Source organism: Chenopodium quinoa, unplaced genomic scaffold, assembly GCF_001683475.1.
Source record: "Chenopodium quinoa cultivar QQ74 unplaced genomic scaffold, ASM168347v1, whole genome shotgun sequence".
In the NCBI taxonomy this organism is placed as follows: domain Eukaryota; kingdom Viridiplantae; phylum Streptophyta; class Magnoliopsida; order Caryophyllales; family Amaranthaceae; genus Chenopodium; species Chenopodium quinoa.
In genome coordinates this window covers 5,046,685-5,060,519 of record NW_018743389.1, presented here as the reverse complement: position 1 = coordinate 5,060,519, position 13,835 = coordinate 5,046,685, and the positions used below count along the sequence as shown (strand labels likewise).

Sequence of the window (13,835 nt, the reverse complement as noted above, 5' to 3'; positions counted from 1 at the left end):
AACGACTAGCGGATCTAGGTGGAAAAGAAGATAAGGAGGGATGTTGGGGTGGTTTCACGAGCGGGCAAGCAGGTGGGAGGGTGGTGCTTTCGCGGATGGTAGGGGGTTGGATTGAGGCGATTTCGGGGGTGGGGGAAAGGGAGGGGGTAGTTTCGGCGGTGGGGCTAGGGAAGGTGGTTGTTTTCGTCGGAGTGGAAGGGGAAAGGGGAGGTTTCTGGCGAGGTGGCGACGGATTCCGGCTGGGCTAGGGGGATGGGGGTGGTTAGTAGGGAGGAGAATTTTTTTTTTTTATTTTTAATTTTTCAGTTTTTTAATTTTTAAATTTTATTTTTAGTTTTTCTGTTTTTTCTTAATTTATTTGATTTAATTTATTTAATTTTTTGAAACAATTAACATATGACACATGTAAAATAATTTTTTTAAAATTTTTTTAACCCTTTCATCAGGTTATCGGTTTTTGAGATTGAAGAATGATAGGCTACCTTATAGTTGAGATTATTGAGGAATAATCCAAAGTTGGAATTAATAAAAATAAATTGATGAAAGTTGGGATTAAAAAACAGTATTAATCCTTATAAAAACGGGGGAGTATCAATTTATGATCCCATTATACTAGGGATTTCTATTACTCTCCCTATCAACTCACGAGAGAACAAGTTAGAATTTACACTTGACCCTTGACAATTACAAACCACCATCAATCAATCAACCATCACAAAAGGCCCATTTCAACGTCACTTAGCACGAATTCTATCGTCATGGGGCAATTCTCAAAATATATACAATTTCTTTTTTTTTTTTTTTTAAATGATGAATAGTCAAAAAATGAAATATCCAATTTATTTATTTTTTTGTCACAAAAAAATAATTCAAAAAATATATCTCCTTCCCGAACTTGTGCAAACCACGCGCCCCTTTTACGGGCTTGCCCCACCTTTACATTTACAACCTAAAAAAAAACACAACACCGCCTACAATAATATTCTTATATTATTCAAAAAAAAAATTCTTATATTCTCAAATTAGTCAAACTTTCTCATCAAATCACATCCGTCCTTTTACCCTTCTTCATCCATCAACGGCAGAAACCTCTCCATACTAGCCGCGTCACACTAGATAATTCCTCGAAAAGCTGAAAAAATATTCCCAAAAAATAACAAAAACAGACATAAATATCACCATTTTCCATCTTCTTCTTCGCCATTTTTTTTTCTCTGAATTTTATTTCATTTCCCCAAAAATATCGTCATGATAGGAACGACGTCGTCTCTGTCTCCATTGCTAAGAGCAGCACGTTTACTTTCTCTCTCCTCTGCTTCTTCATCGTCGTATTATTCTCCTTCTTCTAGAATCTTCTCGGCCGTTCAATCTCAGCCGGTTTCCGGTTACCGATTTTCATCTGGTCTCCGATCTATTGCTTCCTCCACTTCCCGGTGGAGTCACGGTACTGACTGGCGATCTCCGGTCACTATTAGGTCTCAGATTGCTTCTTCTCCTCCTACTCCTCTTGAACGATTCCAACGCAGAATCGCAACTATGGGTATAATTTTATCTATATTTGTAATCTAATTTCATTTTTTTGGTAATTATTTGCAAAAAAAGTTGTAATTATTGGATTGTATATAATAATTGATGTGTATGATTTGATCTAAAAGTAAGTAAAATTGATAAATAAATCGTGGATGGCTTATTTTTTAAGTAATTGACTTTAATTTATTGATTATATTATGTATGTTGATGTTGATGGAGAGGTAGATGCTGTATTTAGGGATTGAGAAAGATGGAAAAATTTAGGTTTTCGCGGTGTTTTTAGTTTCCGGAATTGAATTTTGATTCATTTTTCATCGTATGATGTTTTTAATGGTACTCACAAATTAGAACAGAGCATTGCAAATTACAAATGGGAGAGAGGGGGTTTTGAACATGTGACTTGTTGTATGCCGTCGCTTAATCTTTACCACTAGGCCAAAACAATGTGGGAATCCGGTTGTTGTTGAATTGTTGCTGTGAATTTGTGGAATTTTGAATTTTTGGTATTTGTTGAATTTTCTAGTTGAAAGTACAATGAAAAAAACTATTGAAGGTTATGCAATTTAGTTGAAGAACTAAATGAAATTGAATAACCTTTCACAAAACTGATTGATAGTCGTCTAATCTTCTGATTCTATAATTCTTCAGCTGCTGAGCATCCTTACAAGGAAATCTTCACCAGTTTGCCCAAACCAGGTGGTGGTGAATTTGGAAAGTATTACAGTCTTCCAGGTCTAAACGATCCAAGAGTTGGTAAGTTTGATTTCAGAACTCTGTTGGTATAGTCTATAACTTTGACCTATTGCTTACTTTGTTACACTAACATTTTTCTTTTGACTCGATTGCTTTATTTCCCAGAGAAGTTACCTTACTCTATTCGGATCCTTTTGGAGTCAGCCATTCGTAACTGCGATGGCTTTCAAGTTACAAAGGAGGATGTTGAGAAAATCATTGACTGGGAAAACTCAGCACCTAAGCTAGTTGAAATTCCCTTTAAACCCGCTCGTGTCCTTTTACAGGTTTGTTACTAAGTTTATGTATTATATTGAGTTATACATGCAGAATGTGTATTCAACTTACGGATACATCAGCTTTGTTTTTATTTTCCAGGATTTTACTGGTGTGCCAGCTGTGGTTGACTTGGCTGCAATGAGGGATGCCATGAAGAACCTTAACAATGACCCTAACAAGATCAATCCATTGGTTCGTTTCTTATTCTATGTTTATGACAAGCCTGAAAATCATAGTTCAGTGGCGGTGATAAAGAATATTATATAAAACATTCCCTGTTATCTCTAATAGCAGTCATGGTTTTTATTTATGCCCTTAATCCAACAAACAAATGTTGTGCCTTAGACTAGTATTTGTGCTTTCCAGGCACACATTTTATATCTTGAGCATTTAACTAGTAAATTGCATTTTAAAAAAAAAATTCTGCTGTATTCTTAAATTTACTTCCCTTACTTTGCATGACAGGTTCCTGTGGATCTTGTCATTGATCATTCAGTGCAAGTTGATGTAGCAAGGTCTGAGAACGCAGTTCAGGCAAATATGGAACTCGAGTTTAAGAGGAATGGAGAGAGGTTTGGTTTCCTAAAATGGGGATCAACTGCTTTCCGTAACATGCTTGTTGTTCCACCTGGTTCTGGAATTGTGCACCAGGTAAGAGTAATTCTGGATTTGATTAGCTGCAAGGCCTGATTTATGTCACCGGAGTGTTTAATAGGACATTATGATTTTTTAATGTATTATTTAGTTTGTTTACTGTCCTGTGGTCTACTAGCAACATACTGGCTTCATCATCTTGTCCTTTTGTTCGTTCCTCTTTGCTTTTATACTCTAATAATTTCTTTTGAAATAGAAGACTCCTGGGCCATCCCGAAAGACCAAGGAGTTGGCAATTATATATATATATATATATATTTTTTTTTTTCAATATCTGTTGCTGATGTAATTTTTTTTCTTGATCCTCCTGTTTAACGTTGACTTTTAGGATTTGGCTGATTGAATAGAGCCTATTTCCTTCTTTGTTTTTTTTGGTCTCTCTCTGTGTGTTTATGTGTGTGTGTTGTCACAATATGTAAACGCATGATTATCGACACAACTTATGGTGAAATGAGGTAATTTAGGCTAATTTTTATTAATCAATCCAAGGTTTGCTGACTGAATTGGATGATAGGAATAAAGTCCAACTATTATAATAAGCTTAATATATGGTAATAGGAGGGAATAGTTTGTTGTAAAATGTATACATCCTATACCCAAATTCCCCGATTTTTCGTTGACACTCATAACTTTTCCAATTTCATTGGATGAAAGGACTTTACATTTTGATTATGAGTGGATATGTTTATGAATTAAGGTTTCAAGTTCCTTGAAATCTTGATTTTGGACTTGATGGTTTTTAGCAAACTATGTTAATTGGCTGTGCTGTTTCATGAAATTACAGGTCAATTTGGAGTATCTTGGACGAGTTGTTTTCAACAACGAGGGACTTCTTTATCCAGATAGTGTTGTTGGTACCGATTCACACACAACTATGATTGACGGGCTAGGTGTTGCTGGTTGGGGTGTTGGAGGAATCGAAGCTGAGGCAACTATGCTTGGTCAGGTAGGTGGTGCTTAACATTTTTTTTGGCTTTCCAATTTCCATTGTAATGAATAATTTACTATCAGTAAATGTTGTCACTGTAAATGTTGGAATTAAGTGAGCAGCTTGACTTAATGACATAAGAAAATAAGAGGTAAAATTGTAAAAAAAAAAAAATTTGCTAGTTGATTTATATACATACCCTTTCGTATAGGAGTGGCTTTGTATAACATGAGCTGCTTAACCATGTGTAATCCTTATATTTAACTAATTTGTTTATTTATTTATTATATTTATACATAAGCAGCAACTGTTTTGAGTAGCAGTAGTAATAATAATATTATTAAAAGAAGTTAAGAGGATTTACATGCAAAATTTAAAAATATTTTATCCCTGTGTTAATACTAAAGTATGTAAAAATTACCTAACTCTACAGGCTGTCTTCCCTCCACACCCCCCCCCCCCCTATTTATTTTAGATTTAGAAGTCCTTTGAAAGAAGGTTTGAATTTTACCCCCTAACATTGTGTGGGTTTGAGTGTACAGCCCATGAGCATGGTTTTACCTGGTGTTGTTGGATTCAAGATGACTGGTAAACTACGTGATGGTGTCACAGCCACAGATCTGGTTTTGACAGCAACACAAATGTTGAGGAAGCATGGTGTTGTTGGCAAGTTTGTCGAGTTTCATGGTAAGTTTTTGTATGGTTACACACAAAGATGAGGAGGGTGGTTATTAAGTTAGCAGGGTCATTATGGAAGTTTCTGTTTCTTCTTGCATGTACAGGTCAGGGAGTGGGTCAGTTGTCACTTGCTGATAGGGCTACTATTGCCAACATGTCTCCTGAATATGGGGCAACTATGGGTTTCTTCCCTGTGGATCATGTTACTTTGGATTACCTAAAATTGACTGGAAGAAGTGATGAGACTGTGAGTTACAACACTTACCTTATTCTTTCTCTTTTATCATTGGATTTTTAGAACCATATTAGTTTTCACAACAGGTTGACTATCAGTAAAATTTGTGTTTCTTTTAATAACAGGTTTCTATGATTGAGCAATATCTACGGGCAAATAAGATGTTTGTTGACTACAGTGAGGTTGAAACTTGTCATTTTCTAGTTATTCCGTTTACCTGTAATATTGGCATTTACATTCTGATATAAATTAAATTTTGTTTGCATCAGCCTCAACAAGATAGAGTTTATTCATCATATCTTGAGCTGGATTTAGCAGAAGTCGAGCCATGCATGTCAGGACCAAAACGGTACACTTCTCATAGTTTTATCTTGTTATATTCCATTGTATTTCTGATTTGATGCTGATGTAACCTTTAACCGATAGGCCACATGACCGCGTTCCCCTGAAGGAAATGAAGGCTGATTGGAATTCGTGTCTTAACAACAAAGTTGGTTTTAAGGTAAAACCATCCACAAATATTGTTTACTTGTTTTTCTAATTTGTTGTACTACTCATTTCACCACTCCACTTTGGTTTACACAATTCATATTGATTGTTATGGACTTTCTTTTGGTGTTAGGGTTTTGCTATTCCCAAAGAAGAGCAGGATAAAGTTGCTAAGTTTTCATTCCATGGCCAGCCTGCTGAATTGAAGCATGGTAGTGTTGTCATAGCAGCTATAACAAGTTGCACAAACACATCAAACCCAAGTGTTATGTTGGGTGCTGCTTTGGTCGCTAAGAAAGCTACTGAGTTGGGTTTGGAGGTCAGTAGATTTGACTCTAAAGATGATGCTTTTACCTCTGTGTGACAGGGATTGGCTATTTACCTTTATTATTCTGTGAAAAAATGATGATGTATCAACATATTTATGATATGTTTGTTAATATTCCTTGGTTCAATGGCATTTGAAAGGTGGTCAGTTGTATGAATTGAACAAGTTCTTTGAGTGATACTTCTTTTATTAAATAAAGCTCGTTTAATCTTGTATGACATTATATTATGCAAGTACTTGTTTAATGTTTATCAATGCAGTAAGTATAAACTGTTGTGAACAGGATGGGTGGTTCTAGTATAGATTTTTATTTTACCAATTCTGAATATGAGGATGTCTTGCACTTACTGTTCTGCTTGTATGTGGGTTTTGATTTTATTAGAATTAAAACAAGTGAACAACTGCCTAGTTTCTGCGTGATGGCTTGTTTTAGTAGGTTAAGTAAATTAAACTTACTTGTTTTTATCCGATGTTTTCTTGTTTGCAGCTATAAATTATCACATAAATTATTCTGAAAGGGAAAAGAAATTGATTTATGGTTATAAGTAGTAAAACCATTAATCTAGTTTATTTTGTGCCAAAACCTTAATTTATTTTGTTGGATGTTTATGTTGTCTGGTTTTTGTTTTTGAATTTGTTACTATTTAAGTTAAAGTGCCTCATTCAGCTCCTCCTCTAGAGAGGGTGGGGGATTATGTACATCATTTTGTTTTATTTGGCAATTGTTTTGGATACTATTTGGCAGATTGTTTTGCTTTTTTTCAATCATCCAAAAGCCAATTATATGATGATTTTTTCAACAGGTCAAGCCATGGGTTAAAACCAGTCTTGCTCCTGGATCTGGAGTAGTTACAAAATATCTGGAGAAGAGGTAATGGTTTCTGTCATTTATTGATGACATAAATGTTTAATTAAGTTAATCAAAATGCATGTTTATGGGTCATTTATTTTTTTTGGTTTGTGTTTTATATAGTGGTCTGCAGAAATACTTGGATCAACAGGGCTTCAACATTGTTGGTTATGGTTGCACAACTTGTATTGGAAACTCTGGTGATCTAGATGAATCTGTTTCTGCCGCTATTTCTGAGAATGGTACGTCCTTTGTATAAATGTAAATTTATGCTTTAGCTTTGTCTGTAGTGCTACATTCTAGTGTAAATCTTTTTGATGAAAGTTTCCGAATGTAGTTCTGGCTCTGTATTGTGGTTCATATCACAGTTGCTTTTCTATTTCTTGAATTTTGCTACAAGCCTGTTTGTGTGGTTACCCTGAAATGCGCAGAGCTACATATGACTAGCTCTTTAAAATGTAAAAATATGTAAAACTTGCTCATATACAGTATGGAAATTCAGTGACAGTGACATTTATATAACTTGATTAGGAGTACTTTTGTGCTACTAAGAAATTCTTATAATCTAATGTGGTATGCCTTGTTTCTTTATGCAGATATTGTGGCAGCAGCTGTGCTTTCTGGTAACCGTAATTTTGAAGGTCGTGTTCACCCTTTGACACGAGCCAATTATCTTGCTTCTCCTCCATTGGTTGTTGCTTATGCATTGGCTGGAACTGTAAGTACACATAATTATCCACTGATTCCTGATAAGCACGATATATGTATTTAATGGTTGTATATGATAGTCAAAATATAGGCCTTGAAACAGATGCAGGTTTGAGCTCTGATTATTTATGGTATCTAAAGGTTGTCTATTTTTTAGTTGTGTATTTGATATTTTCAGTTGTGTATTTGATAATGCAATAATACCTCACGGAAGTTTGATAAATCATGGAACTGCATCATTTAGATAATTCTAGCTCTGTTGGAGTTTTAACATCGAGTCTGTGTAAATATTAAAAAAATCTGTTTTGATGAGGCCATGAGGAGTTTAAACTTTAGTATTAATGAACAAGGGTAAGATGCTATGTTTGTTCTAAGTTGTTCTGTTAGCGCACTCAAGCTGCTACAAATGGGTGTATTTGAGGAACAGCCCTAGATCTCTGAAGGAATATATATAAAGAACCTTTTACATATCTTGCAGTCTGGATACAACCTTGGGTGAATCGAATTGTAATGATGCGCCTTGAGGGACAATCCTAGAACTCTTTAGGTATACAGAGCTGAATAAAGTTCGACATATTTTGCGATCTGGATACAACCTTGGGTGTATGAATTATAATGATGTGTCAAGAATTTTTTGTGGAAGGATATTGCTTCTATGAGTGATATATCTGCATTGTATTTGACAGTGATCACATCCTCTAGTGGTTTTAGTGCCTCGATTCTAGGGGTTTTGTGGGACAACTCATGTAGAATTGGTATGAAACTATGAATCTAGCTGTCACTGTTGTCAGGGGTTTGTGCTTCGTAAGGCAACCTTGTCTGGTGCTTGTGTATACTAGTAATCCATGCTTCTTTACTGTCCTGTCCGGGTCATGTGTTACATAATACATATGTTTCCTGGGAAAAATGAGCTTAGCTACATGCTTTTGGTTAATCATTATAAGTTTCATCTTCTGGATGTCTTCCACATATCTGTGCAGTGCGGTCTGTGCACAGTGAAATAAATAATGACCATTAATTCATTTTATTAGGGGCAGAGCCAATACGCACAGAATTCACTATTTTTCTCAGTACCTTTTTCTTTTGGTCTTTTCTTCCATCTTCAGATGTATATTTTTATTGAAGGGGATACATCTGAAAGTATTGATTGACCCAATTAATCTTGCGTTTTATAGGTTGATATTGACTTTGATAAAGATCCTATTGGTACTGGGAAGGATGGGAAGAGTGTTTACTTCAGAGACATTTGGCCTAGCAATGATGAGATAGCTCAGGTACGTGACCTTTGTATTAGGCTCTCTCTATGCATTGTTTTTGTGATGGGCAATGAATTTTAATGCTCTATTTGCTGGTTTAGGTTGTGCAATCAAGCGTACTGCCCGACATGTTCAAAAGTACCTATGAAGCTATCACTAAGGGGAACCCAATGTGGAATTCTCTGGAAGTTCCTGCTGGCACCCTCTACAAGTGGGACTCAAATTCCACATACATACATGAACCCCCATATTTCAAGAATATGAGCTTGAATCCACCTGGACCTTTTGGAGTAAAGGATGCCTATTGTCTTCTCAATTTCGGCGACAGTATCACTACCGATCATATCTCACCAGCAGGGAGCATCCACAAGGATAGTCCTGCAGCCAAGTTTTTACTAGAACGTGGGGTTGATCGCAAAGATTTCAACTCATATGGTAGCCGTAGAGGCAATGATGAAGTGATGGCAAGGGGTACCTTCGCAAACATTCGCATTGTAAACAAGCTCTTGAATGGAGAAGTGGGTCCAAAAACAATTCACATTCCAACTGGGGAGAAGTTGTATGTCTTTGATGCTGCAATGGTAAAAGCTAACTCTCTTTATTTTTTGCTTTTGATATTTATGGTGACTCTTCCGTTTTGCTAGTGCCTAGTAATTGAAGTTAATTGCATGAGATGTGAAAAATTAATCTCAATCTAAATCTCAATTGCAGAGGTACAAGGAGGCTGGTCATGACACCATTGTCCTAGCCGGTGCTGAGTATGGAAGTGGTAGTTCAAGGGATTGGGCTGCTAAAGGTCCAATGTTGCAGGTAAGTGTTAAATGGTGTATGAAGTTCCTTTACTCTTGTTTTTGTGAAAATGTTGCTTAATAATGGAAATAAATGATTTGATGACAGGGCGTGAAAGCTGTGATCTCTAAGAGTTTTGAGAGGATCCACCGTAGTAATCTTGTAGGTATGGGAGTTATCCCGCTATGCTTCAAGGCTGGTGAGGATGCTGAAACATTAGGGCTAACCGGTCATGAGAGATACACAATTGACCTCCCTTCTAAAGTTAGCGAGATTAGACCAGGACAAGATGTCACAGTAACAACTGACAATGGAAAGTCCTTTGTTTGCACCCTCCGCTTTGACACAGAGGTGCGTATTTACATCTTTACATTTAGATTTGTTTGTTTTAATTTATTTTGCTTGGGTACTTGAGCGGCTAAATTAAGGAATAATGATTGTTTGTAATTGTTTTGTAGGTTGAGCTGGCCTATTTCGACCATGGTGGAATCCTTCCATACGTTATTCGTCAATTGATGAAGCAACAATAATCATTCTTCAATTGAAATCAGTTTTGTCCTTTCTCTTTCAGACAGCGAAGAGTTCTCAATTGGGAGTTTTTGTTAATAATCGAGCACCTTGTTTTTGGTTAATAATTAAGCACCGTGTGATTTGAAATTTCATGAACTCGTGTGCTTTAGGCTCTAAGATTCTCAACCATTAAATCTTAGTGGTTTAATTTGTTTTAATTCTCAACCATTAATTCATAGTGGTTTAATTAATTTCCTTAACTTGTGTTATTGAATTTTGTTAGCTATCTATCGATTTTTTGCTTAGTTTTGTTTCAATAATTCTGATAACAGTTCATCTATACTCAGTAGTGGCATCATTTGCATGTACTTTAATCAAACTTATTACTTTTTTCGTTTATGCAACAAGTTGACTTTTGTTGATTGTATAATAAAGTCAACTTATTGAATGTGTTAAGCAACGAACGAAGTATTGTTTTCATATTTTGTATTGTTAATTGAATTGCTATTTGCAACCAGAACATCACTCTTTAACCATAATAGTTGCCTCTCGCCGCCACTAACAGCTTTATGATACTCAGTCATGCCAAATGCCAACATAATTTCCTGCAAACAACCCAACTTTTCGATTGGTACTATTCTGGTGGTTACAATTATGGTGATGACGATTTGCGTACATCTCAGGGAGGCTATGCTGTGGGTCTGTGGGGTGAATTGGGTGATGATGAACCTTTGTCGTTGGCACAACAGGTAAATTATATGTATTATGTTTTAAACGCTGATCCGAGGCACTTTACATGCCTAAACTTTGGCATAGGCGCTTGCTTCACACACCTATAACATGGAGCAGGTGCCTGTGGTGTTTTGCAGCTCGCATCTTGCTCATGGGTGTGGCACATATTACACGTGATTACGTGTACAGTACTATTCGTATATGGCTACATAATATCCTGTTTAGATAAAGAAAATATGGAGAATATATGTTTCTAGTTTGGGAGTTAGAGCTGCTGGGAAAGAACAAGTTGGCAGAAATGAAGTGATTTTGGATGGTCCTGCACTCCTGCATGCCTATTGAACTTAGTACTTAGTCTACTATCCTGTTTCCTTCGATGATGATGTATCATACGATTTGATAGCTTTTTTGTTTTACAAAGTAATTTTAGTTTACATCTTCATAATATAGGTTTCTTTTTTTTTTTCTTTTAGGGGTTTAGCTTTTGCTTGGAACATCAGGCAGTGCAAGATTCAACTCTGTTGCACTAAATATAAAACTATTACCCCCATAACTTGCGAACACCAAACCTTGACTCGATACTAACGAACTCTGTTGTAAATGAATTCTTATTCTGGCTAACGCTTAACTTTCTCGTTTTTCTATTGCACATCTTTGACTACTATACTCGTATTTAATCACCTATGAGTACAAATATACATCGAGGAATTCAAACAAGATACACCTGATGATGTTTTCATATTTGTAATATGGACAATTTCACAAAATTAATATGGATTACTCCTTATAGAAGGCAAAAACCTTGTTTCCTACGACACACTATGCATTACTCCGTATTTGATAATGGTAACATGCATAACACATTAACACCTTATGTAATGCATTGATTTGTTGTGGAAATTAACTCTTAGGGTTTATAATTAACACATTAACGCCTTAATTGGCTTTAAAATTGTGTACACTCCTCTTCTTTCTTTTATTAGCTTACAACCTCTATAAGTTAACCCCCTCCTTTTGATTTTATAACTAGCCTACTTACTCAAGTCCTTTTTTTCTCTTCATGATACTTTCTAAATATGTAAAGTTAGCCCTTTTTCCATGTATTCATTTACTCACATTGACTGCATGATGTCTACTTGTAGAATTGTAACAAAACTAGGATCTAATAATAAGTTTTCGTACAAAAGAATTATTATTAAGTAGGAGTAAATGATACAAGAAGTATATGGTTATACAAAAGTAATCATATATGGAGTATAATGTTATAGATCAAATGAACATATTGATCAAAACCGAAACCTTTCAAGCTCTTAAGCACTATGGATTATTCTTACTTCAAACTGCAATGATTGCGGAAACACTTGAAGTGATGAAGAGAAGGAAAAGGGTAAAATGAAATGAAAGTTTGGTCATGTTCCCATTTGATGTGCTCCCGGTAGTTGATTTCGATCCAGCTCCTGCAATCATATATCAATTATTAATGGATATTTTCATTAACTTAGCAAGAATTTTTTTTTGTTAAAAAGCACATAAATAAGCTTTAGCACTAGGATAGGTACGTACCAGCTGAAGGAGTGCTAGAGACTGTTGGCGATGTTGGAGAGTCGTCAGGATTGACTGAACCCTCTGGTGTCGAGGCATCAGCAGGCGAAGCAGTTGGGGAACCAACAGGGGATGCTGCAGAGGTTCCTCCTGATGGCTGGTTTGCAGCTGCAACATATCATACAATATCTTTGTTAATATTCATAATGCATTAAGTTTTAATATATAATATGCACACTTTTAAAATTAAGACCCTTGATTTGGCATGCAATAATATAATTGGTGCAAACTTTTATTAACTTCACCAGCTAACTAACAGAAAATGGAAGAGGGGAAGCTTACCATTGCACTTGCTAACAGGAGGAGTTTGAACGTTGCAGGCGCTTGGGAGGGCTAGAGCCTGGGTCTGGTTGATGGTAACTCCAAAGTTAGAGGCACCACCATTAAGGACTTGACAAAGACACTGAGGTTGTGATTTAACAACACTAGATAGTTGCGAGCAGCACGAAGAGGACGGGGCGGAAGAGCTTCCTGAGATATAATTAAGACACGGGGCTAAGCCCACTATTGCAGATGTGCACCCTGATTGAGCCAAAGCTCCACCCGACAACATGGTCATGACTAGCACCATCGCGACTAGTGAATCCATTTTTTGTGTTATAAGACAATAGAAAACAGAGAATTTTTTTCTTTGTTGTATGTTTTTTTCCTTAAGAGTAGGAGTAGATTGAATGCTAGATAATAACATTGGAGTTGAATTTTATAGTGAAATTACTTGCAAAGATAAGTCAAAAGTAATTAATTTTGGTCACCTAATATTTCTAATTTAGGCATGTAAGTGAACTAACTAGCCTTCCAGGTGTGCATGATTATGAGAGAATTTATAATTAAGAAGCCAACAGGAAAAAGACAGTTCTGTTATTGTTATATTCAACAGCAAATATTTGTCAATATTATATACTAAAGTACTAAGGAGATTATATTGTTTGATAATTAAAGTTAGGTACTCATTATGCAAGTTTTGTTCCTTGGACAATATTAGATCTTTAATTAATGCCGAAACATCATTTATTAGATTAGTAAACATTAAATTATCTACCCTTCAAATATGTTACAACAAAAAGTGGCCGAAAATGAAATGTAAATTTATGAACTCTCTAGAAGAGTACATGCAACCTGCAGGATATTTGACTAAGGTGAAGGTAGAATCTTGGTTATTTTTTTGTTATAGAGAAAGCTGATGTAGGCGGGGTTTAAAATCAAGTCTTGAGTATGAACCCAAATTTAATCCAGTTAAACAGTCGGCATTTACATAATCATAGTTACTACGAGTATTATTTATTATTAGAGAAAATAGGAAAATAATAGCTTGTCTAGCAACTTTATCTTTCCTCCTACATTTTATTAAGGATTTTTTGGATTTTACTATCAAAAAATGAATCCACTTTTTGAACTAACCACCCATTTTAATTTTAAAATACTACAAAAAAAGAATAAAAAAATAAAAAAATTTCACCACCACTAAACACTTTTTGTTAAAAACCGTTAAATTTCAAATCTCTTTTTTTAAAATAAAAAAATCATCAATTTCCGTG

At 35.5% G+C, this 13,835-nt stretch overlaps 2 protein-coding genes across 2 annotated transcripts; one reads left to right on the top strand and one right to left on the bottom strand.

Annotated features, from left to right (window-relative positions):
• The first annotated feature begins 868 nt into the window (after positions 1 to 868).
• LOC110738477 (putative aconitate hydratase, cytoplasmic) lies at positions 869 to 10,271 on the top strand. Its single transcript, XM_021918886.1, has 20 exons — positions 869 to 1,540; positions 2,179 to 2,283; positions 2,389 to 2,549; positions 2,641 to 2,733; positions 3,007 to 3,192; positions 3,980 to 4,141; positions 4,666 to 4,810; positions 4,906 to 5,048; positions 5,162 to 5,218; positions 5,306 to 5,385; positions 5,463 to 5,538; positions 5,659 to 5,844; positions 6,657 to 6,724; positions 6,827 to 6,945; positions 7,300 to 7,421; positions 8,587 to 8,685; positions 8,769 to 9,248; positions 9,379 to 9,477; positions 9,565 to 9,807; positions 9,915 to 10,271. The coding sequence occupies exons 1-20, from the start codon at positions 1,249 to 1,251 to the stop codon at positions 9,984 to 9,986; spliced, it is 2,988 nt and encodes a 995-aa protein (XP_021774578.1). The 5' UTR covers positions 869 to 1,248; the 3' UTR covers positions 9,987 to 10,271.
• A 1,582-nt stretch (positions 10,272 to 11,853) lies between these two features.
• LOC110738300 (non-specific lipid-transfer protein-like protein At2g13820) lies at positions 11,854 to 12,987 on the bottom strand. Its single transcript, XM_021918664.1, has 3 exons — positions 12,583 to 12,987; positions 12,262 to 12,408; positions 11,854 to 12,155 (listed from the first exon to the last, which is right to left on the bottom strand). The coding sequence occupies exons 1-3, from the start codon at positions 12,887 to 12,889 to the stop codon at positions 12,034 to 12,036; spliced, it is 576 nt and encodes a 191-aa protein (XP_021774356.1). The 5' UTR covers positions 12,890 to 12,987; the 3' UTR covers positions 11,854 to 12,033.
• Positions 12,988 to 13,835: the final 848 nt, after the last annotated feature.

Excerpts from the sequence above, each read along its gene's own strand:
- LOC110738477 (XM_021918886.1), top strand. The coding sequence starts at position 1,249 with ATGATAGGAACGACGTCGTCTCTGTCTCCATTGCTAAGAGCAGCACGT. Across the intron at positions 5,845-6,656 it reads CTACTGAGTTGGGTTTGGAG|GTCAAGCCATGGGTTAAAAC; the intron begins GTCAGTAGATTT and ends TTTTTTCAACAG. Across the intron at positions 9,808-9,914 it reads CCCTCCGCTTTGACACAGAG|GTTGAGCTGGCCTATTTCGA; the intron begins GTGCGTATTTAC and ends ATTGTTTTGTAG.
- LOC110738300 (XM_021918664.1), bottom strand. The coding sequence starts at position 12,889 with ATGGATTCACTAGTCGCGATGGTGCTAGTCATGACCATGTTGTCGGGT. Across the intron at positions 12,409-12,582 it reads TCCTGTTAGCAAGTGCAATG|CTGCAAACCAGCCATCAGGA; the intron begins GTAAGCTTCCCC and ends GATATGTTGCAG. Across the intron at positions 12,156-12,261 it reads CTCTAGCACTCCTTCAGCTG|GAGCTGGATCGAAATCAACT; the intron begins GTACGTACCTAT and ends ATATGATTGCAG.